The sequence below is a fragment of the Setaria viridis genome, chromosome 3, assembly GCF_005286985.2.
Source record: "Setaria viridis chromosome 3, Setaria_viridis_v4.0, whole genome shotgun sequence".
Classification (NCBI taxonomy): Eukaryota; Viridiplantae; Streptophyta; class Magnoliopsida; order Poales; family Poaceae; genus Setaria; species Setaria viridis.
In genome coordinates this window covers 14,145,396-14,168,964 of record NC_048265.2, presented here as the reverse complement: position 1 = coordinate 14,168,964, position 23,569 = coordinate 14,145,396, and the positions used below count along the sequence as shown (strand labels likewise).

Here is a 23,569-nt window from a genome sequence, read left to right as displayed (position 1 = left end):
CTAAACTCTCCACCAATATCTCTAGATGAAACCACAGCGATGCGCCCGGTAGTTGCAGTCTAGAAATATTTAGCAGGATGTTAATCTGAATCCCACCAGCCGATGAATCCAATCATAACGAAACTTAATCCCAACAGCACTCGAAGGGGTAACCAAGATTAAGATGCAACAGGCTATTAAGCGATCTGTCATCTATAATGAACCGATCTAAAGCTAATTAAAGCAAACTGAACGGCAAGACGATAGAACAGATAAATATCAGCTGATGCAGACTTAATCAAGGCAGGATAACTGGTGAATACCGTAGATCAAGACAGAAGCGATGCGCCGTAAGTCAAAGATCCAAGATACTCGATAACTGGTAGATGAAACTAGACGAAACCACAGCGATGCGCCCGGTGGTTAAAGCCTAGAACACCTGATGACGGAAGTTGCAGCTTGCTGGAGGTCGAGGTCGATGCAGCCCAGCTTGCTAGAAGGAATTCGTCGAGAAGCTACATTACTCCTACTCCTAATGCAATGGCGTGAAGCCGAAAAGGTAAATAAAAGATAAATGTGTTGTATATTGATCGTGTGATGATTCTTTACAATGGCCACGTCCCTTTATATTTATAGGGCGGACGTTACATAATTGGCATCTAACCACGCACAAGGCAAGTCACGTACACAATCTTTTCTAATAAAAAACTCTATCTCTAACTAACCCAACTCTATCTCTAAAATATTTTATTCTATGAAACAACCTCCCGTACATGCACAAATCGGCCGCATGCATAATTATTCTGGAAGCCTCCCACGCATGGCATGCAAAGTGCACCAGAATCCATGTTGTATATTCTAATTATTTTTATCCATACGTGCTGGTCTTTCCTTTATATCATCCTTGCCTCTCCTTGCCGATCAATCCAATGAAGCCGATTTGGACTCCGTGCCCATATGCACGCATGCTAGCTTCTTATTGTTGTACGTGACTCCAATTATCTTGTACTCCGAATTTATAGGATTGGTCAAAATCCGGTGTCAACACCCATACTTGCATGTCCAAGTGTCCAACCAAATTCAACGTTATGAGATTAGGGATTATAGTAAGAGATCTTAGAGTTGGCGCAACTAAAAATATAAAAGCGTTTAACATCACAAATGCATATAGTCATGGGAAAAAAGAATCAACTTCAAAATGATTTAGATGGATATGCAGAAGCATATGATTTCCTTGTGCATATATACAAAGTGGTAGAGGCTGCCAAACAAAAAAAAATGAGGCGACCCGCAACACCACACTGTCATGCATGCATACACTATGGAAAGAAAAGAGAGGCAAGCCTGCGGAGAGAGAAACGGAGAGCAGGCAGCAGCTCTCATGCCTCGGCGCCCGTGCCATTTTTTTTCTGCGCCAGCAGGTGGCTCGGTCGCGCCAAGCGTGGGGGCGTGACTGCGGTCCCGCCATTCCTACTCCATATAACAATGGTAGCACACGTGCTATCCTAGCAATTTGATCATGTCAAATCATGTGACGTGATTGAAGTATTAGTCACGAATTATGTAGTGTGATTGAAGTATTAGTCACGTCAAAGGGCTTGGCATGACTAAAAAGATTAGTTTTTGAAAATATAGATTGGCATGAGTTATTTTAAAAAAAAATAGTTTTAAAAGGCTTAAAATAAAAAAAATCCAGCCCCTCAGCTCGTCGTCCCTGCCGACGTAGTTGATGCCCACCGGCACCGCGCGCTTCCGCCCCATGGCGGCCTGCCCCATCGTCTGCGTGCTGCGTGCATGCGACGCTGGGGGTTACGCGCTTGGCTGTTACTCCCAGGCATGGGGCAGGCACCACCATTCCGGAGTATTATGGTGGTGGCAGCTGGAATGGGGCTTGATCGGGTCGGTGTTGCGACGAGCGGATCGTTGTCTTGTCTCGTCCGTTGCCGTTTCTCGTCGGTGTCGATCTGGCAGCTCGTGCGTGGGTTGGTGGAGCTCTGAGCGCGAGTTGCAGGTGCTCGTTGCATTCCCCCGGCATTTGGAATTCGCTGGTGACGCGGTTCAGCGTGAGCTCAGATGCAAGTTGGGCTAGCGTAGGTTACATGCAGAGCGCGAGTAGAGTAAAATATACTCCTATAACACAACAAGCTAAACATGTCATTATTTGGAGGCCTCCTATGCATCGGCTGTCAGCCCATAAGGTGTTCAGCATTTTGTATTCTGCCTATTCAACGTCGTGTTTTAAAAACGGAGGGAACGTGTGGTTTCTTGAGAGTGTATAAATTAGAGACCATACCATCCCACCCCCTCTATCCTGAAAAGAATGCAATTCTAACTTTATCCTAAATCAAACTATCCTAAGTTTGACCAAGTTTATATAAAAATGTACAAGAGTTTATGATACCAAATAAGTATTACTAGATTTGCTACAAAATATATTTTCATAATATATCTATTTTGTGTCATAAAAGTTGATACCCTTCCTCGTAAATTTGATCAAACTTATGATATTTTGACTGAGGACAAGATTAGAATTACATTTTTGGGACCGAGGGAGTGCTTGTGATGGATATTACTGTAATCTTTTTGTCACCTAGATCCGCCTCTGAAATAGAGTTAACAGGTCCATGACAAATGCAGCTTTATAGTCTGAAATGTTTTTTGAGAAATTTAAACCAAATGTACCGATAAAACAACTCATTCCCATGTCTCAATGAAAGCGTAGCCAGCAGCCCACAACACTCCATAGACAGTAAAAATGTACAAAGATTGTAGTACATAACCAACGCTTCAGCATATGAAAGCCACACTAGCGTGCTCATCGCTGCAGTAAAGGCCAGGCTGCTGAGTGTACCCCTGCTTGGACAGCATCTTGCGCGCTTTCAGCACCAGCTCCTTGTTCGTCACCGTCCCGTGCTCCGCGAGGATGGTCTGGATGGCGTTGCTGAGCGCGCCGTAGGAGACGCCCTTCGGTGTGGTCGCGTCGGCAGAGGTCTGATCGGTCTGGCACCCACTGATCAGGACGCCGTTGCTTGGCACCCTAGCCGTCGTCCCGGCGTACACCTCCTCCTCGCTGTGCACCTCTTGGATCATGGCTGGCTCGAGCTGGTCTTGCTGTCCTTCCAGCTTGGCTTTCAGGAATTCCTGTGCCAGGGCGCCCATGAAGCCCATGACGCCGCCGTGCTGGCCCTGCTGGAGCTTGTTCAGCATGACCTTCATGAACTTCTTGACCTTGGGACTGGCGTCATCTCCGAAGAGGTTGAAAAGCGTCAGCCGGATTGAGCCTACATCAATGTCATCCTTCCCAGTCTTCTCCTTGAGCATCTCGATCAATGTCGAGAGAGGTAGCGACCGGTTTTTGACATGGGCATCTGCTGCGTCGATGTAGCGTGGCTCCTCATCACCATCATCCCCGTCGTCGCTGTGCCGGTGGCCACGGTGAGGCAAGTGGATTCCTTGAGACTCAAACACGTCCCGGACAGTCTCTTTGAGGAATGCACGGAAGCTGGTACCAGAATCAGACCGCTCTTCTAGTTCCCGGCGCTGGGTTTGGTTCTGCTTGGTACTGTGCCCAATCTGCTCCTTGGTCTTGTCAAGTAGCCCACCACTATGGCATGAATCAGAGACTATGGTGAGCAGACAGCCTTCGGGGACTTTTTGCACAAGCTCCGTGAAATCTTGGTCTGCAGTGCATAAAAGAACCTTAGTTACTGCTCTACCTCCACGAATGGGCACCCAGAACACTGTAATCAAGCACAATTTGTTTCTGACATGTATTTAAATAGATTTTCTTGGTCTACATTGCGCACATTCTACAGTTAACAAACGGTCACTAACATATTAGTCTGACTTCGTTCTTTTCTATGGTGGAACGATCACTCGAAGAGATCAGTTTCAGACTTTGAGGAATGCATTTTCAATTCTCAAGCTAGAAATTTACTATGCAGTATTGCTCTGGTAAATTAACCTTAGTCACATGGGTTTACTACACAATCCGAGAACCTCATATTAAAATCAAAATCCTAGGTATGAGGCTGTGATATTGGCCTAAAATAATATCATGTCTAACAGCAAAAATGTTTGATGCAATATGAATTCGTAGTCACGCAGTAAACAATCCAATCCAACCATGACTCCCCCACCTGAAAGCTTTACCACTGATCCCGAATAGAAGGCCGGCGGTAACGGATGGCGTCATGGCGTTGAGCCACAATACGAAGTTGTGAAGTCATAAAACGTAAGAATCTGACCATTAATCTCGTAAAATCCCACCTACCAATTCGATCCCCATTTCTCGATTGTTCCTACCCACGATGGCAGCAGCAGGAAGCACAAGACACGAAAGTAAATTTCACCTGTGATAAGATTCATGTCGCAGGGCACGATGCACTCGTCGTACCCGGTGTCGTCGTCCTGGCCGGTCTCGGCGGGCAGCCGCGTGCCGTGCCCGCTGTAGTGGAAGAAGAGCAGGTCCCCGGGCCGCGCGTCCCCGACGAGGCGCGCGAGCTCCCGCCGGATGTTGGCCCCCGTGGGCTGCGGCCCCCCGGAGCCGTCGTCGACGAGGACGCGGATGCCGGACTCGTCGAAGCCGAAGCGGTCGACGAGGCAGCGGCGCATGCGGGCGACGTCGTTGTGGCAGCCCTTGAGCTCCGCCTTGGTGCCCGGGTAGTTGATCCCCACCAACACCGCGCGCTTCTCCCCCATCGTTCCCCTTTTCCGGATCCGGTGGCGCGCCGATCGGCCGCCGGCGACGGTGGGGCGAGGCGACGCGGCGGCGCGATGAGATGAGATGAGGCGAGGCGAGGCGCGGCGCGGGGCGTTCGAGGAAGATGGTGGTGGCTGCCTGGCTGGTGGGGCTTAGGACTTTAGGATGGGGCGCCGAGCTGTCTATTGGCCCCCGTGCCTATCTGGCAGGTCGTGCTGGGTTGGTGGGAAGGGTTGTGGTTGTGGTGGTGCCGTGATAGCCTGCCTGATTGGTGGGTCATCGTCGCTGTCCGCGGTTTCCAGCGACTTGGCGGGCTAAAACAAACGTGTTTTGTCTGCTTGTTTGTGTGTGTGTGTGTGTGTGTGTGTGTGTGTGTGTGTGTGTTTAGGGGGGCTTGTGTGTGTGTTGTTGCTTCGCGATGGTGGTAACGAACGGCATGCGGTGGGGTGTGTAGGCCGGCCTGGGGCCTAACGGATTTCTCAATGTATTTGGTGGGCTTTGCGGTGCTCCAAAAATAGTTGATGGGCCTAAGCCTTTTGAATTTGTGCTTTAATTTGAAATAACCACTGGCTGGTTGGCACAGCCCAGCTCCGAAATCCAGTTCGGGCTTGTAGTTTGAAAAAATAACAAAATGGTTAGAATATTTATTTTTAATTTAGAGCCCTGTTTGGAAGCCGGTTTTGCATAAAAAAACCAGTGTAAAATACCAGCCCAAAACTTTTTCAGCCGGATCTCAAAAACCTGCTTACGTGACATCGAATATTTAGACACTAATTAGAAGTATTAAATTACACAACCAATTGTACGGATGGAGACTAATTTGCGAGACGAATTTATTAAACTTAATTAGTTCATGATTTGACAATGTGATGCTACAGTAAACATGTACTAATGATGTATTAATTAGGCTTAATGATGTATTAATTAGGCTTAATAGATTCGTATCGTGAATTAGCCTTCATCTGTGTAATTAGTTTTATAATTAATTCATATTTAGTCCTCCTAATTAGTCTCCAAATATTCGATATGACATTCATTTTACTCCGGACTAACATCCAAACAGGTCCGGTATTCAGCCCTTGCACCTGGAAAAAATAATCGTCTCCTCAGCCCACGCTAAAATTACAACGGAAGTCGGGGGGTGCTCATCCTCTGCTCGCTCATTGCCGGCTGCCGCCGCTAATCCCCGCAGGGCGCAACTACGGTGGTGTGCTCTCCTTTCCTCCATGGACTTGGTTCCCTCTCTTCTTCTCCTCCATCCTCTCTGTGGATCCCCATTCCCCGTCTCAATTCACACCACGGCGCAGCTACGGCCTGATCTGTGCCGGCATCCTCGATCCGACGCCGTGATGGCAACTGCGAGGCCGCCGAACATCTCAAGCGGTCGATCCAGCCGCCGCCGGCGATGCCGCATTGGGACAGCGAGCACATCAGGCCATCGATCTCATGTCGCCGGCAGTGGCGAGCCCGTCCAGCACCGCGTACGTCGTCCTTCTCCAGCGGCCTTCCTCTATGTCCCCCTACACAATCAGATTCAACAAGTAGCAGCAGACACCGATATGCCAATCTCTGGAAGCAGCAGCGGAGAATCACACGATCCTTGCAATGTTGTTGAATTTTGTCTATGTCCAGATCTATTTGCTGATCATTATTTTGCTTGTGCTCTGTATGCTGTCAATTTTAATTCAGAAGCTCATCTGAGGCTCAGCTGCAGGGTTTGTTCCTATACAAGCAGCAAATTACAAGCGGGAATAGATACAGGGGATTTCTAGTGCACAACGAATTACAAGTGTTTAACATCACGTTTGTAAAAATTTGCCGAGTTGCCAAACAGGCCCTTGGCCGCAGGGAATAGATTCTGAATTTCTCGGAGCTACCAAAACCTAGCTCTAAATGATCAGCCGCAGGCACCATAGGGGGTGTTTGGAATAGAACCGCCGAAGTCCTTGGCCGGCCGGCAGGTCTTCACGTCAGTGAAAAGACGGATTCCTTCGATCAGCGACGCCCAAAACGCCCCTGTTTCATCAATGCTGAGGGCTGGGTAGTGGAGAAGTGACTTTTAATTTGGAATCATCAGACGCCATCTTCATCAGACACGATTGTCACGACTGCTTTAATCCGGAGACGATCGCAATTCTCCGTTGATTAATTATATCGTGGAAGGGTACAGCTTTTTAAACCCAACGACTGAACTGAGGTCATAACACCTGTGTCCTCCTTATCTTGGTAGTTTGATACTGGAAACGGGAGAGCATGCGGCCATGTTGGATCACGTCGATAGATTGGGCAGAGAGAGTCCATTCTGCGTGCGCGCATCTACTTCAACCAAGGTCAAACGAAAAAAAAATATAAGAAGAATAGGTGCTCCCGTGATATCTTAAACAAAAAACTCACGAAGAATTCGGACTGGTTGCGTTCCATGAAAAGAGAAAGCAAACTCACGGATGGATCCGACACCAAGGGATAGAGCTCCATCTGATTCTGATTCTCTACGAAAACTGATTCTGATAGAAGTGATTCTGTAAGTGATTCTCGTAGCATAAACTCTTAAAATCAGGATGGAGAATCACTTCACAGAATCAGAAGAAGCTGCTTTTTTTTTCACCTCCCAGCCTCTTAGTTCATTTCAGAGAATCACTTTACACAATCAGCAGATAATCACTTCTCTCTATTAAAAGCTGTTTAGCAGAGCTCCTACTGAATTCAGTCGAGAATCAGACCTCAGATCAAATTCCTATTCTTTTCATGTATCGTTAATTAAGAGATAGCAAAAGCAAGCCTGGTCGATCTCAAAGATGATAAGTGGTTGATGATGACGATATCTATCAAGAAGAACACACTCTGCCACGCACGATGCACATCGACATTTTTGAAACTAAGCAAACAAACGAGAGAAATACAACCGCGCGCACATGAGCGCCGGAGCTTCACGAGGCGCCGATCGGTCGAGAGCCACCAGCGGCCGCTACCCCTGCTGGCTGCCCTGCCCCTGTGGTATCTTGGGCGTGCTCATGCAGCTGGACGACGCGGACGCCGGCGACGTGGGGAAGGAGAAGGACGCCCGCCCGCCGACCCGGGACGACAGCGACCGCCGCCAGTGCGAGAAGGACGACGACGACGCCCTCGGGGCGCCGGCGCCGGCGGCGTTCCGCGGCGGTGCCGACGACGCCGACGCCCTCCTCGGCGCGACGCCACCGCTGGCGGCGCCAGGAACGGGGGTGGCGCCGCCGGCAGAGGCCGCGGCGGACGGCGACGCCGGCCACCACGTGGAGAGGGACGCGGACGCCCGGAAGGTGACGCGCTGGGACTGCGACGCAGCAGCAGGCACGTCATTGGGCGCCACCGCGCTCCTGCGGCTGGCGCTGCTGAGCTTCATGGCAGGCGGAGGCCGCAGCGACTTGTTCTTGGAGCGGCCGGGCAGGTGGAAGCACGCGCACTTGAGGACGCCGCCGCCCGCCGCTGGCTCGGTGGCGCCATTCACCACCTTAGGACGCCGCGGCGGCGGAGGCCGCGCGCTGCTGGTTTGCCGAGGCAGTGTCCGGGGCGCTAGGGGAACATTTTCTTTGGCAGATGCCATTGGTGTGGCACTCGGTGGGCTACTGGGCTTAACCGAAGGAACACGAAGGGTTGTTCTCACAAGCTTGGCGAGGCTTATATAGTGAGAACTGATAACCATAGATGCTCGTGTTTTTCCTCTGTTTTACGAGAGGGCCGGAGCTCTTCTTCGTGTGACCGTGTCTTGCTTTTTTTAGGCAAAAATATCCAGCATCTGAACGGTTTATTATTTGCTTGATTGTCGTCTAGTTAGCTAGCTAGGAAGTGGCCGGCATGCATCTGAACGCACCCCCGGAAGCTGGAAACCATGGAAGAAACAGAAATTCCTGAGTGCATCACCGATGGAACTGGGCACAAAATGTTAGAAAAAGAAACGTTCGTCGAAAACATGCTTAGAGTTTTAGAAGCTTAAACTTTATACAGGCCCAAGTCTATGTTCTACATTCATATAAAATTTCAAGTTCAAACTCCAAAGGGGAAAAAGAGGGAAAACAGCACAAGAAAGATTTTTGTCTCAAGGTCAAGGTGCAGTAATTGCCCCTGAATTCATCCTTTTCATATCTTTCTAACTTGATCGAATTCGTTTTTATTTATTTCATGCACGTAGAACATGACCCTCTGCCTGGATCCCTGCAGAGTTTTTCTGATGAATTTGTGCTGTTTCTAACATTTGTGCCATTTTTCCCTATGGTTCACCTAGAGATTCAAGGGGAGGTGCGGTTGAAATGCGCGGCCCAATTTGCCAAATGTTACTTGTCCAACCGATGCAGCAGAGATCTCTGTTCTGAATCCTGAAAAGGCACACATTTTGGGTCCACACGATCCCTTTGCGCCATAGTGATTGGTTTTATCCATACTTTCTAGTATACTAGTACGAACTAATCGGTATTCCAAAGTCCCTTTCGACATCGTTCTACCATTGCAACTTGTTGACAGGAAAGGTTCAAGGCGTGTTCTAGAGGACTAGGACGAATGCTAATCTTACTTTGACCACAATCGATGGAGTGTCTATTCTGGTCCGAACTCCGAACAAGCCGATCTTCAACACAGCGCCATTAGTAAATGATGATTGTATGATCGACCTAATGATTGATTGTTTCACGACAAATGTAGGGTGGTGGGCTGGCGGCTGGCCTTTGGATAGGACCAAGGAAGGAGCTTAATCAAGAGCATAAACTGGGTGTTATTGGTAACACACTCCTCCTTATGAGCTGGATGCACTTCTCTGCCGGCTCTTCCGGTCATTTGTTTTGGTGGCATGTGGCTTACGCGCGTGCGGCTTGTTTAGCAGGTACAAATGGCAGCTAGCTCGAAATACTTGTATACTGCACAGTCGCTGTAAGGAGTTTTGGGCCATGAGCCCATAACATGCAGTAGCGATGTAGCCCGGAATATGTATGGGCCAAACGCGTGCATGCCCAGAAGCTAGCCCAACTTTAGCCCAGCCCAACTTATGATACCCCCACATTTTTTTTTGGGTCTGACACCTTTTCGAATTCCGCAGCGCGAGGACGGAACCCTCGCACCGTTTCAATTTCCCTCCCAAACAACCCCCAAATCTCCAAATCCACGCTCCCTCGCAGCCATTTCAACTTTCCTCGTAAAAATCCTCCACCAGCGGCCCGCCCGTGCCCTCTTCCTCGCCGCCTCGATTCCGCCTCTGCGCTCGCCGAGGGAGCGCGGGGGAGCGTCGGGCGGCCGTCGGTCAGCTGGGAGGGTGACCTCGACCGCGCCGCTGGGCGGCGGCGGCGGCGGGCCGCGCTCGGGAACCTCGCTGTCCCTCGCTTGCTGCTGCATTTTCGAAAAGCGAGATGGCCATGGAGACCTCCCCGCCGCAGTCGCCGGCGCGGACGCCGGGCAGGGCGGCGAGGCCGCGGCTGTTCATCAAGGAGATGGTCCTCCGCAACTTCAAGTCCTACGCCGGAGAGCAGCGCATCGGCCCTTTCCACAAGGTCTCTCTCTCTATCACTCACTCACACATCATGTTTCGTTTTAGATTTAGAAACCCTAGGAGCAAAGTTTGTATCGTTGTAATAAACTTACATCGACCTGTGCCTATGGAGACCTAATTTACTCGTGCCCTATGTTATAACTTAGGTTTGCTGTCCTGCTCCGGTTCCAATTTATCTCATTGTTTGCCAAATAAATTATAATATGGTAGTTGCTTATGGTTCCTGAACGGTGATCAACATGTGAATCTCATAAATCTCGTTGAAATTTCTGTAGCTAGGATTGGTTTACCTGTGTGTGTACGCGCTGCTTAATTTCAATCCCTAGTGTACTGTTGACAGTGTTGCCATTGTTTCAAGATGTGTTTTAGTTGTACTATTGTTACTGCAAATCACATTTGCTTGTTTGTGATTGTGCAACTAAAATAGGATTTGAACTTGCTGGAGGAGAGGTTTTCCATTCAGTTTAAAGATTTCGTTACAATTATTCCTGCATATGAGAAAGTATCTATTTTAAGTTATAACCAAACACATGGTTGAGCTTTCACCTGCTTAGTACCTTTACCTTGTGAAAGCTATGATGTTCAATTAAAGTAATGGGTCCTTAATCCCTGCAGAAAAGTGTAACAATGCACATAAAAAAGCAAACAGAATCTAAATGTAGGTTCACTAAAAAATACCAAATTTTCTGAGGATACATAATATTTTGGTTCTCGATCATAATATGATTGGGTCCCTGATCATGGCCCCCGTTGAGGAGTTCTGGACTTCTGGGTCAGGTCGTTTGATTCTTTTAAACAGGCGCGTAAGTAAAATGTCTCTAAGGGTGTGTTTGTGGGTGTTTGTAAGACCCCTTTCTTCTATGAATGCAATGATACACGCTCTTCTGCTAGTTTGAGAAAAAAATTCATAATATTAGAAACAATTGTATAGTCAAACCGCAAACTAAATGTAGCTCTTCCGGATGCAAAAGTTGCATGCTAATGTCATGGATTAGTGCTCACATTCAATAGGATCAACATCATTCCATTCCTTTTTTTTCCTCCAAATTTACTTATTAAACAGTGATTAGAGACAAAAACAATACGTAGAAGATAATTTCTTTTCGTGATTGCAGAGCTTCTCAGCTGTTGTTGGGCCAAATGGCAGTGGAAAGAGTAATGTCATTGATGCAATGCTCTTTGTGTTTGGGAAGCGTGCAAAGCAGGTTGGTGTTGTTGCTTCATGTTGACCTTTTCTTTTATTTTTTGATGGTTATCACTACATTTGTTATTCATTAAGTTGATCTCAATGGCAGATTTTATGTTATTTGTCCTATGCCAACAAATTATCTCATTTGTTATAACCTATCCAATAGGTTATTCTAGCATGGCACTAAGTCTAAGTTACCACAATAATTTAAAAGGTTGAGAGTAATATTCTGCCATTTTTTTTGGGTTTGTTACTTTGTATATGAGATAAAAATGAGCTTAAGTATTGTTCTAGTACCCAGCACATTGATACTTCAATAGTATTAATCCTCTGGTTTGCAAGTAGTCTGTGTTTTATAGTTGACAATTTAGGGTCCTGTCTATACTAAATGTATTCACTTCTTTCTCTTTGGCTGTTACCTGCTTTCTCTTTGAAGTTTACATAAATAATGCAAATTCACATATTCCCTCATAGAGGTGATCTAATTCATCATTAGCTATACTAAGTGTATTCACTTCTTTCTCATTGGCTGTTACCTGCTTTCTCTTTGAAGTTTACATAAATAATGCAAAATTCACTCATAGAGGTGATATAATTCATCATTAGCTATTATCATAACTTGGATTAACCTATCGTCCTATCCATTTGCTTAGTTCCAGTTACATATTTCATTCCTGACTAGTTATTGCATTAACTGCAGATGCGCCTAAACAAGGTCTCGGAGCTCATACACAATTCTTCCAATCATCAGAACCTGGACAGTGCTGGTGTTTCTGTGCATTTTCAAGAAATCATTGACCTGGTATTGTTTGAGGCTTGACTTGAGTATTCAGCATTTCTTATTTGTAGCGACATAATCCTTTTCCTTTCTGTAACTGTAAGCAGGATGATGGAAACTACAGAGCTGTCAATGGTAGCGACTTTATCATATCAAGAGTTGCTTTCCGTGACAACACTTCTAAATACTACATAAATGACCGTGGAAGCAATTTTACTGAAGTAACTAAATTGTTGAAGGGCAAGGGAGTTGACCTTGATAATAATCGCTTTCTCATCCTCCAGGTTTTCTGCGTTCTTCACATGTTACTCATGAATAACACAAACAATTCAATTGTAGTTTGGAGGTTACTGTGAGATTTGGTTTCGTCAATTACATTTCCACCTGTGTTGCATAGCTTTTTTGTTTAAGCCTGCATGAATTTATTGTGCATCTATAATGCACAATTCCAATTATGTTTTCTGTATTTATAATTGCATAACTTCTGAGTTGGGCACTATACAGGGTGAGGTTGAGCAAATATCCCTAATGAAACCAAAAGCTCAAGGTCCACATGATGAGGGTTTCCTAGAATATCTTGAAGACATAATAGGGACGAACCAGTATGTTGAGAAAATTGAAGAAGCTTACAAGCAGTGAGTTCTGTAACAGTTTTTTAACGCTTCTTGTCATAACTAGTGATTTCTATCTATTTTTCCAATATTTTAATTGCTTGCCTTGCCATGGATCCATTAGACTTGAAGTGCTCAATGAAAAACGAACTGCATCAGTGCAGATGCTAAAATTGGCTGAGAAGGAAAGAGACAGTTTAGAGGTGCTGATCTGAGTGTTATTATTTCACTATCTTTGTCATTTAACAGTTGAACACTACTAATGGAGTTATTTTCCTGTAGAGTGCAAAAAATGAAGCCGAAACATACATGCTGAAGGAACTTTCACTTTTGAAATGGCAAGAAAAAGCAACCAAGCTGGCTTCTGATGATGCTATCTCACGTGTTGCTCAGTGTCAAGAGAATGTGGCAGATCTGGAAAAGAATCTTTCCTCTGAAAGGTTATTTGTTACAGATGGTCAGTGCTTTTTCTTTTTACATTACATGTTTTCTGAGTAAGCATCTATTGTAATCCAGGGAGAAGATTCAGCAGAATTCTCAGACTGTGAAGGAAATGGAGTCTATTTATAATAAACATGTCAAAAGGCAAGAGGTATTGTCTCAACTTAAGTTTCTGTAACCTAAACTATGATTGAATGAAGTTCATTTATTTCCTAATTTGAAGGTTAGAGAAAGCATGTTATTTTTTACCAGAAGGTGCCTCTATTTTTATTTGTCATTTTTATCTCTTTAGGACCTTGAGAATAACATGAAGTCCTGCAAGGATCAGTTTAAAGAGTTTGAGAGGAAAGATGTAAAATACAGGGAAGATTTAAAGCATCTTAAGCAGAAGATCAAGAAGCTGGAGGACAAAGCTCAAAAGGTAATACTTAAATGGTTTCAGTTGTAACTAGTGTAATTGGAGCAACAAAGACTATTGTTTCACCTACATCTTAATACAGGATATGTCAAAACGTGATGACTCAACAAAAGAGATGGAGGAATCATCAAATCTTATTCCACAGCTGGAGGGAAAGATACCCAAATTGCAGGAGCAACTTAATGAAGAAGAGAAGGTGTTAGAGCGGATAAAAGAATCCTCTCGAGGTGAAGTTAGCCTTTTTTTCCCTGCTCATTGAATTATTATGTGTAATAACCAAACTTTTCCCTTTTGTAATGACAGAGGAAACTGAGAGACTCCGTGCTGAACTTACTCAAGTAAGAGCTGAACTTGATCCATGGGAAAATCAAATTATTGAGCATAAAGGAAGGTTAGATGTTGCGTCTGCTGAGAAAGAGTTGATGAAACAAAAGGTAAGCCTTCTATACACCTCGCCATCTTTTTTTCTAATTGGAAACAAGGAACCTTTATCAAGTCCTTCAATGCGCTTTACGTATTGTTAAGCCACTTGGCTGCCAGTTCACAGATATTCGATTCCTATTTGTTTTTGCCATTCCAACCTCGACTTGTCAGCGTACAACAAGAAATTTAGAATTCTGTGTGACATCGTCCCTGCAAGAGTTCCAGAAACAAATCTACTTAGCCTTTTAGTTTGTTTCTTTGAGTCATTAGTGACATACGATTTTACCAGTTTTGGCTCCATTGCATTTGAACTTGATCGCCGGTTTTCAGCATGACGGAGCTCAAGCAGAATTAGCTGATGCTCAACACCAGATGGAAAGTATAAAGGAGAAAGTTAAAGCAAAGGATTCATACATCATAGAGCTTCAAGAAAAAATTGAGAAACACCACGCTGAAGCATCTGAAGCTCGCAAAATTGAACAGGTAATTCACTTCCAGCTTGATCTGACCATTTATCCCCCTGGAACCATTAAGTTTGGTCATCACTTATTTGTGGTGTATGCTAAATCTTCTGTATGTATTGCTTGCCAAATTTATTGCAGGAATGCCAAAAACAGGAGGATTCACTGATCCCTATGGAACAAGCAGCAAGGCAGAAACTTGCAGAGATGAAAACCACAAGGAATTCTGAGAAGAATCAAAGCACTGCTCTGAAAGCAATTTTGCAAGCCAAGGAATCAAATGAAATACAAGGCATTTATGGCCGGCTAGGTGATCTTGGTGCAATTGATGGTAAGATGTACTTTCTCTCTACCCACTAAATGATATCCTATAATGTGTGTTGTTGTGACATTATAGGTTCGATAACATATGTTAGGTGCAATACCTGGATCGAACATGCTAAACTATTATGGGAAAATTTGTAATAAATAATAATTTCTGTAGCATTAAACTTCAATTACGAATGTATGTCTTGCTCTTGAATTTTGACCAATCTCTGCTTCATTTACGAATCTGTGAGTAACATTTGCTTATCCCTGTTTAGAATGAGATGGAATTAGCTTGACCCAATGCCTTACATCCAAATAAGCCCCTATAGTGGAATGCTTTTACCCCATGATAATGTGTTACATATGGTTGTTGATCCACACTTCTAGAATATGCTAGATGACACCGATTTTGGTAAAAATAATTAAGCACAAGTATCTGCATTTTGTTTTTACAATGCCTAGGCCAGTGCTTGTTTCTTGATATCAGTGCCGGAAGATCACACAGATTAGTATTTATGTGTGCCAGAATTAGCTAAGTCCCCAATCTCAGTTTTATAATGAGTTCATAAAATCATGGCCACCAAGGTCTAGGAGATAACTATATTTGCTCTAAGCCGAGAATGTCATTGTTAATACGCAATTATAAAGTGATGCTAACTGAGAGCTTGGTATGGAGTTCATTGTTAAAAGCATTTCTTTATCTTAATTTTATTACTAAATGTGCTGTGCAGCAAAATATGATGTGGCCATATCAACAGCAGCTACAGCTGGGCTTAACTATATTGTTGTTGAAACAATAAATTCGGCCCAAGCTTGTATTGAGTTACTACGTAGAAGGAACCGTGAGGAAACCGTAACTTGTTTGATCCTGGTAACACTTTGTTTTCTTCTTCCTTATGTGTTATTTTGATTCAAATTTTACATTTTAATTTCATTGTTTTAATTGGACCCCTATATTTTACAGGAAAAACAAACACACCTTCTCCATAAAATTAAAGAGAAAGTAAAAACACCTGAAGGAGTTCCACGCCTCTTTGATCTGGTAAAGGTTAAAGATGAGAAGCTGAAGTTAGCTTTCTTCCATGTCTTGGGGAATACTGTTGTTGCAAACGATCTTGACCAGGTTGATCCTTGAATTTATTTGTTCTTCTGCTATTTCCTCCTGAATTAGGTGCTTGTAATTGTTATTTGCGCTGCTATCTTTCACAAAAGTATTCATTTGGCTCCCTTATAGATTCAAGGGAACTGTTATTAATGATGCGTCCTATTCTATTTCCAAGCGATGATTGTTGCTTGTGCTGCTAATATTTTAAACAGTGACAATAAACACCTGTGTTTTTCAGGCTTCGCGAATTGCATATAGTGCACCCAAGGAGTTCCGTCGGGTTGTTACCCTGGGTGGTGAACTTTTTGAGAAGTCAGGTACCATGAGTGGTGGGGGTAACAGGGTACAACGTGGCATGATGGGAACAGCTATCAGAGAAAGCATTTCAGAAGAGGCTATTAGAAAAGCTGAGAATGAACTTAACAACCTAGTTGACGAACTCAACAGGTTGCGTGAAAAAATGAATGCTGCCAAAAAACACTATCGGTCCATGGAAGAAGCTAAATCCCGTCTTGAAATGGAACTTGCAAAAGCTAAGAAGGAGGTACGCAAACAAGCAACATCCTGCCTGCCTTCAAGTTGGTTGTATCTGGAGCCTTGCTCCGATTATTATTTTTTATATATTTTCTCTTTTGAAATAGGTTGAGAGTATGAATGCACAGTACATTTACAATGAAAAGCGACTAGATTCCCTGAAAGCTGCTTCACAACCCAAAGCTGATGAGGTTCGCAGAATGAATGAGCTGGATGGCATCATATCTAGTGAGCAAGTTGAACTAAATAGACTCACAAAGTGTTCGAGCAAACTTAAAGATCAGGCAAGTGCCTTTACATATCTTATAAGTCTCATTTCTACTTCCAAACCATATTTAGCTACATTGTGTCTTTTTCCCTGTCATTTGCATTAATTTGACTTTAGCGTGATCATACGCTAAAAGAAGCCAACGGTCCAAGTTCAGAACTCTTCTGTTTGAAATCGTTGTGAATGTGTCAAATGTGTCTACCAATATTTTTGCACTTACCTGTAGTTGCTGATGGAACCTTGCTTTGCCACCTTAACTTTGTTGCCATAATATATCAGGCTTCAGAACTTCAACAGAAAATTGAAAATGCTGGGGGGCAGGTGTTGAAGGACCAGAAGACAAAAGTTGCCAACATCCAATCTGTAAGCATTTGGAATTTCTGCTCGTATCCGTTTCTTTGTTTTGGTAGTCTGTTTTTATGGTTTCATTTTCCAAATGTCAGGAACTTGACAAAACAAGCTCAGAAATCAACCGACACAAAGTTAAAATAACTTCAGGTGAGAAGTTGGTGAAAAAGTTAGCCAAGAGCATTGAGGAGTCCAAGATAGATACAGAAAAACTTCTTGCTGAAAAGGAGAAGATGATGTCTATTTTCAAAGAAATTGAGAAAAAAGCTTTTGTTGTTCAGGAACAGTATAAGAAAACACAGGAGGTATTTGTTCAGTTGCATTGCACTCTAGGCTGGGTCCTGACCCCTCAGATTGTAGTTACACTTTCTTATCAGGATTTTTCTATTTGTTTTATCTTTTAGAGGATAGACAATCATAAGGATGAGTTCGACAAAACTAAGGAAGAATACAGCAAACTAAAGAAAGCACTGGATGAACTGAGAGCCTCGGAGGTATGTAAATTACACTGTCAAGTGTTAAGGCCTTAATTAATTCTACTGTATTGTTTCTTTCAACAACTTTTTTTGTTTTACTATAAAACAGGTTGATGCTGAGTACAAATTGCAAGATACAAAAAAGCTTGCCAAGGAGTGGGAAATGAAGGTGAAAGCATTCAGGAAAAGGCTCGATGACATTCAGACAAATCTTGCTAAACACATGGACCAGTGCGTATAAATGCTATTGTTTTCTGTAACTTTGTGACTTGTTTGTTTTCTGTAGTTTCTTCTAATTTTTGACTTTTCAGGATCCAAAAGGATGCTATTGATCCTGAGAAACTTAAAGTGACTCTAAGAGATGAACAACTCAATGATACATGTGACATGAAAAGGGCCATGGAGATGGTGGCGTTGTTGGAAGCTCAGCTTAAAGACTTGAACCCAAACCTGGATTCCATAGCAGAGTATGAATGCATGAGATATTGCTGACTAAGCATTTTTGTATCAATGATTTCATTATTTCTCCTTGCTGAACCAGGTACCGCACAAAGGCTCGCTTGTACAGCGAACGTGTTGATGAGCTAAATGCTACCACTCAGGAACGTGATGATCTTAAAAAGCTGTACGACGGGTTAAGGAAGAGAAGGCATGTATTTTTTCCTTTAATTCTACTTTTGAGGGCCCTTGAATTTCATTAGTTATGTTTGCCAATTTGTGTCTCTTACCTGCATTATATATTATTTCAGGTTAGATGAGTTCATGGCTGGATTCAACATAATATCTTTGAAACTGAAGGAGATGTACCAGGTAATGAATACATATAGCATCTCTATTTTAATTTATGCACACATACCAAGAACGCATAGACAGCATAATAATACAGTGAGATTAAGCTTTGCTCACCCTTTTAAATTAAATCTGATAACTCTTTCATTGCTCTTTAATATTAAGGGATGGGGTGGGAAAAGAATGGAATCTTGTATTAATAATCTCATTTACCAAATGTCTGAAACTACAATTATGAACAAAACAAATCTACACTGCGGTGATCAAAGGGGAGAGGATGCCTGGTGACTTTAGCAGACAATTTCAACAAGGCTTTGCTAGCGGTCTAGCTGTATTGGTTTTATCTTATGGGGGTGTTGCACTTATTGAAATGGATTTTTTGTAACAATATGTTGTCAAAGTAACTCCAACTCTTTTTGGTTTCAGATGATTACTCTTGGAGGTGATGCTGAACTGGAACTTGTTGATTCCTTGGACCCATTTTCAGAAGGTGTTGTTTTCAGTGTGAGGCCTCCAAAGAAAAGCTGGAAAAATATTGCCAATCTATCTGGTGGTGAGAAGGTATTTTCTGTTCTTTTAGATTTTTCAGAATGTTCTTTTAATTTTGACAGGCAAGGATGCCACCCTCAAATTATTGTCCCAAGTTGCTGTTGTCACATGATTTTGCGATTAGAGAATAGAGACTGATTAAACTTGATACATAAGTTTGTTTCCAGATTGTTTATCAAAATGAGTTCTGGCAATGATGTTCTATTTGAAATTTGTTAGTATATTGTAAGATATCAGAAACATTGCCAACATTACTTACAGATCTCTGTCTGTCTTGTTATGGTGAAGACGCTGTCGTCTAAATTCCAGATATAAGCCAACAACTGCAGTCCTTGCTATAGAGGCTAGAAAGTGATGTTGATATTGATCTATGTGCTTGGGTTAGTCCCATTCTGGGATAAGGCAAACCATAATTGTTACAGGGAAATACTAACTATGAACATCTGTATCGGGATTTGTTAAAACTTAAAATGGCAGTACCATTCTTTACGTTGAAAATAACATTGCAACTAAAAAGCAGTGAGTGCTTATACTTAGTTATTGAAAATTCAATACTATATGTAATGAGCTATTTAACATGTAACACATGCTAGATGTGAGCGAGAGGCAATGCTATGCCCAGACACAAAGCATCCCATCTCCCCTGACTGGTTCACCAGCACCGATGAATGCCTTGTCAACAACTATTCATGTTAGTTGCATGCAATTTCAATTTGTGTGCATACTTGATTTAATGTAAATTATAAAAGTAAATCCTTTGCATCTAGTCTTTTCATTCTATTGGCATTGTTTTAAGAACTACTTGACATATAACGTAGCACTAGATGTGTTGATGGTTGGGCCATTCACTGCCTACCTCACTTGCATCCAGAACTTCTTTCCTTCCATTTTTCTCATGTAAATTACTTGAAAATTGTAAAACCGATGTCTGTCTGGAGTAGTACTGTTTTTGAAGTGCTTATCGTCCTGCAGACACTTAGTTCGCTGGCTCTGGTGTTTGCCCTTCACCACTACAAGCCTACTCCCTTATATGTTATGGATGAGATTGATGCTGCGTTGGGTAAGTCTTGTGACCCTTCTCTTTTCTAATGCTGTCTGTCATTCCAAGAGATTGATGCATTTGTCTCCTACAGACTTTAAGAACGTATCAATTGTGGGACACTATGTGAAAGATAGGACCAAAGATGCCCAGTTCATCATTATAAGGTACTTACCCATCAGCTCAGTTTCCAAGTGTTTCTTTTGCCAATGCTTCACTCTTTCTAGAAAGGTAGTTGTACAAACATTCATCCGTATCTGATACACGCAGCTGGCACGCGGATGCAAAGTAAAACTTACCTTTGCACGATTTGCTATGGCCAATGTAAACTCACCTTTCATATCTGTCACTCTCTTTTGCAGCCTGAGAAACAACATGTTTGAACTAGCCGACAGGTTGGTTGGCATTTACAAGACAGACAATTGCACCAAGAGTATAACGATCAACCCTGGTAGCTTTGCCGAGAGCATGAAGGTAGTGTAGTGTTGTCCTGTGGGAGCTTCAGCTAAATGTAATCTTTTAGTGCCCGCATGGAACCGAGGTTCCTCCGGCATTGTGATTTGCGATGCAGTTTGGGAAGTTTTATGATATTGTAAATTTAGGATCGAGACATTTGGTCACCTGAGATGTGACTATATGTATATATATATATGTACTTGTTGATGTACGAATTGGGATTCGGGAGTGGATAACTACGCTAACTTATTCAAGCATTTCGTTTCAGACAGCTCATTTTCTCCAACGTTAGCTTGGATAGTTGGATGACTCTCGGTCCTGTTTTGCTTCTACTATTATTTGTGTCCTGTGTAGCCTTGTGGATACTAACTAAGCTTTTGTCGTGAAAAATACTTTTTGATGATTTTAAATTTTGAAAACATTTCAATAAAAATGATTGGAAAACGTAATAGATTTATACATGTCCCAGAGATATTTCATTAACTAGTTTGGCGTAAATGGTGGTATGTGCCCAAGTAAGTACCATAAGATTTTTCATAAAATATACTTCTATTTCAAATTCTGGTTGTTTTGACTTTTTTTTTATATACGTGGTTTTTGCTTACATGAATCCGGCTCATGGCTTCCGCACAAGTTCTGGACTTTGGTCGGGATTGCTACACCAACATTTTTGCTTGATCTACAACACCGTGCATATAAGGATATATTCCTTCCGTCCACGAAGATTATTCATTTATAAAATTTTAGACAATATAGTAGTAATGCTAAAGTTCAAAGTACCCTTAATAACTCTTTAAACGGATGGATTACCGAATAGAATTAATTATGCATGCACGCTTTCATTATTTAGCGAGTCTGATTCAGATATCGATAGTGAGAGTAAATAATTGATTCGTTAATTAGATCAGCTTTCGTTTTGAAGGCTAAACACGCCGTCATCGGGACGGAGGGAGTAACTCCTAAATAACATCATGCCGTTACTACAAGCTGACTCCATCGCGGCGGTACTTACGATCTTTATTCGATCGAGCACCACGATGATAAGAATGATAGAACGTCAGGATTCAAGGACAGCAAACACACACCCGACGTGCACCGGCGGTTCGGCTGGAGTCCCATCACGTAAAAGCGTCTCTTTCTTTTGAGAAAAGCGCGCTGCCGGTGAGTCACCAAGCGAGGGAAAATAAAGATGAGAAAACAAGAACAAGAACGAGACGAGAAAAGCAAGATTTCCTTAAATAGCTATATCTACAACCGGACACATGTTCTCCACTCCCCCATGTTGATTTAGCCTCGCTACTCGCTCACTCCTACCGCGTGGATCATGATCCCCCGCGCTCGATACTGATCTACCTCTACGACTCTACTCCATGCGCGTCCGTGGAGATCAGAGATCACGACCCGAACAGCAGCGACGGCGGCGGCTCGTTGAGGTCGAACGGGAGGGCCTTGGGCCCCGTCCGGAGCTCGAGCGCCGTCGACGGCTGCGAGGCGGCGACGTCGGCGGCGCCCAGGAGGGACCCCACCGGCGACGCCACGGCGGCCTCGTGGTGCAGCCAGGACGGGAGGGAGTAGATGACGTGCCCGGGGTGCTGGCGGCCCATGCCGAGCCCGCCGAGCTGGTGGCAGCCGGGCGGCTGCAGCATGCGCAGCAGCTGCACCGGCGGGTCCCGGCCGCGGCCCCCGGCGCCGCCGTCGCCGCCGAAGTTGAGCCTGGCCTTGGAGCCGCGCAGCGCGACGGCGGCGCGGTCGTAGGCCATGGCGGCCTCGACGGGGGAGTCGTAGGTGCCGAGCCACACCCGCGTCTTCCGCCACGGGTCCCGGATCTCCGCCGCGTACCGGCCCCACGGCCGCTTCCGCACCCCGCGGTAGTGCGCCTCCACGCGCTGCTGCTGCTGGTGGTGTTGGAGGTGGTGGTGGTGGTGCTGGTCCCCTCCCCCGACAACAACGCCTCCGACAACAAGGCCTCCCGCCCTCGCCCCACCGTCCCCGACAGCGCCGCCTCCGTGCCCACCACCTCCCCCTCCCATGTCCCACTCCATCTGCATCTCTCTCACGCACACACGCACGACGCGCCGTCCGTCCGAGGTTGGCCGGGCAGCTGCTTGGTTGCTTTGCTCGGTCGTCTCGGCAAGCGGCATGGGAGGAGTGGTGGTAACTCTTTATACTGCCGGGTGCCGGCCAGGGCGCCGCGCGCGCTGGCTGGCTGGCCGCTGCTGCGCTTACTAATGGCCGCCCCCGCGCCGCGCCTCGTGAAACGGGGAGGGTGGGTAGGTTTCTGGGCCTGGGGCTTTGAGGCTGTCGCTGACCGCACCCGGGCGCGCGCGCGCACGGCGTCATGAATCAGCCGCCGCGCGACTTGACGCCTTGCGGGGCCGGCCCCACCCCGCGCCGCGACTGGTCTCGTCTAGTAGCCTACCGCGTGACGCCAGCCCTACCGCACCGAGCAGGCGAGTAGCAGCAGCGGCTGCCAGCCAGAGGCCCAGAGCACGGACGGACGCCTCGTCCTGTCGTCCTGTCACCCCCGCCACCGCCCCCCTCCTGCCGTACCGCGCCTGCGGCACGCGCGGCCGCACCCGCACGACTCAGGCACGGGTCACCGAGGCACTGAGCCCCTGCACGCTGGACGACGGTGTTACTGGATGTGGCTTGAATATGCCAAAAGATTAACGAGAATATGCAATAGCTCCCTCACAAAAGTAAACCAAATCGTAAAGGTTGGTCCACGAAGGACGTTGCGGATTAAAGTGGGCTTGCATAGCTATTTTGAGTAATGATATGTCGGCTAGTAGTCATATATCTATCATACCCCATCTACTTGATTAAGATCTACCTGCTAACTGCCAGAAGATGGAAAGTAGGAATATATGCATGAATCACACATCGTTGTTGAGTTAGAAGCTAACTTCATACATGTTCCTATCTCTTGGTTGACCTAAGGCTCTGAAGGTCACATGGATCTTGACCACTACACTACTAATAATGATATTTCTTACATATCAATTGGGGATATAATTTGGAAGGGATCTTGAAGACCCTCTAGTGGCAATTTGTGATGTTATTTACCTACAATGGGAGTTGCATTCCGCTTGATTCCTATCCCAGAAGGATACTTGTCAATTTAATCTTGACAAGCAGTAGATATATTTTGCTCAGTCCGGGACTTTGCATTGGATTAATATTTCCTA

General features: G+C 44.8%; 4 protein-coding genes across 4 annotated transcripts; 1 reads left to right on the top strand and 3 right to left on the bottom strand.

The window, feature by feature from the left end:
- Positions 1–2,604: 2,604 nt before the first annotated feature.
- On the bottom strand, positions 2,605–4,877 carry LOC117850870 (metacaspase-5). The gene is made up of 2 exons (XM_034732753.2): positions 4,332–4,877; positions 2,605–3,659 (listed from the first exon to the last, which is right to left on the bottom strand). Exons 1-2 carry the CDS (start codon positions 4,678–4,680, stop codon positions 2,767–2,769), a joined length of 1,242 nt encoding a protein of 413 aa, XP_034588644.1. The 5' UTR covers positions 4,681–4,877; the 3' UTR covers positions 2,605–2,766.
- Positions 4,878–7,315: 2,438 nt separating this feature from the next.
- Positions 7,316–8,258, bottom strand: LOC117849067 (uncharacterized). Its single transcript, XM_034730669.2, has one exon. It carries the CDS (start codon positions 8,256–8,258, stop codon positions 7,647–7,649), a length of 612 nt encoding a protein of 203 aa, XP_034586560.1. The 3' UTR covers positions 7,316–7,646.
- Positions 8,259–9,905: 1,647 nt separating this feature from the next.
- On the top strand, positions 9,906–20,652 carry LOC117849603 (structural maintenance of chromosomes protein 4). Its single transcript, XM_034731211.2, has 28 exons — positions 9,906–10,188; positions 11,303–11,392; positions 12,077–12,178; positions 12,262–12,438; positions 12,659–12,789; positions 12,890–12,968; positions 13,048–13,205; positions 13,282–13,357; positions 13,499–13,627; positions 13,707–13,851; positions 13,928–14,058; positions 14,378–14,530; positions 14,650–14,839; positions 15,549–15,688; positions 15,782–15,940; positions 16,161–16,466; positions 16,564–16,740; positions 17,004–17,087; positions 17,168–17,377; positions 17,477–17,566; positions 17,658–17,779; positions 17,860–18,015; positions 18,090–18,197; positions 18,298–18,358; positions 18,764–18,898; positions 19,859–19,946; positions 20,020–20,092; positions 20,288–20,652. The coding sequence occupies exons 1-28, from the start codon at positions 10,048–10,050 to the stop codon at positions 20,406–20,408; spliced, it is 3,732 nt and encodes a 1,243-aa protein (XP_034587102.1). The 5' UTR covers positions 9,906–10,047; the 3' UTR covers positions 20,409–20,652.
- Positions 20,653–21,499: 847 nt separating this feature from the next.
- Positions 21,500–22,914, bottom strand: LOC117849604 (uncharacterized). The gene has a single exon (XM_034731212.2). The coding sequence runs from the start codon at positions 22,520–22,522 to the stop codon at positions 21,776–21,778; it is 747 nt and encodes a 248-aa protein (XP_034587103.1). The 5' UTR covers positions 22,523–22,914; the 3' UTR covers positions 21,500–21,775.
- Between the last annotated feature and the right edge of the window lie 655 nt (positions 22,915–23,569).

Excerpts from the sequence above, each read along its gene's own strand:
- LOC117850870 (XM_034732753.2), bottom strand. The coding sequence starts at position 4,680 with ATGGGGGAGAAGCGCGCGGTGTTGGTGGGGATCAACTACCCGGGCACC. Across the intron at positions 3,660-4,331 it reads CGACATGAATCTTATCACAG|ACCAAGATTTCACGGAGCTT; the intron begins GTGAAATTTACT and ends TATGCACTGCAG.
- LOC117849067 (XM_034730669.2), bottom strand. The coding sequence starts at position 8,258 with ATGGCATCTGCCAAAGAAAATGTTCCCCTAGCGCCCCGGACACTGCCT.
- LOC117849603 (XM_034731211.2), top strand. The coding sequence starts at position 10,048 with ATGGCCATGGAGACCTCCCCGCCGCAGTCGCCGGCGCGGACGCCGGGC. Across the intron at positions 12,439-12,658 it reads ATCGCTTTCTCATCCTCCAG|GGTGAGGTTGAGCAAATATC; the intron begins GTTTTCTGCGTT and ends GGCACTATACAG. Across the intron at positions 13,206-13,281 it reads AAGAATCTTTCCTCTGAAAG|GGAGAAGATTCAGCAGAATT; the intron begins GTTATTTGTTAC and ends ATTGTAATCCAG.
- LOC117849604 (XM_034731212.2), bottom strand. The coding sequence starts at position 22,522 with ATGCCGCTTGCCGAGACGACCGAGCAAAGCAACCAAGCAGCTGCCCGG.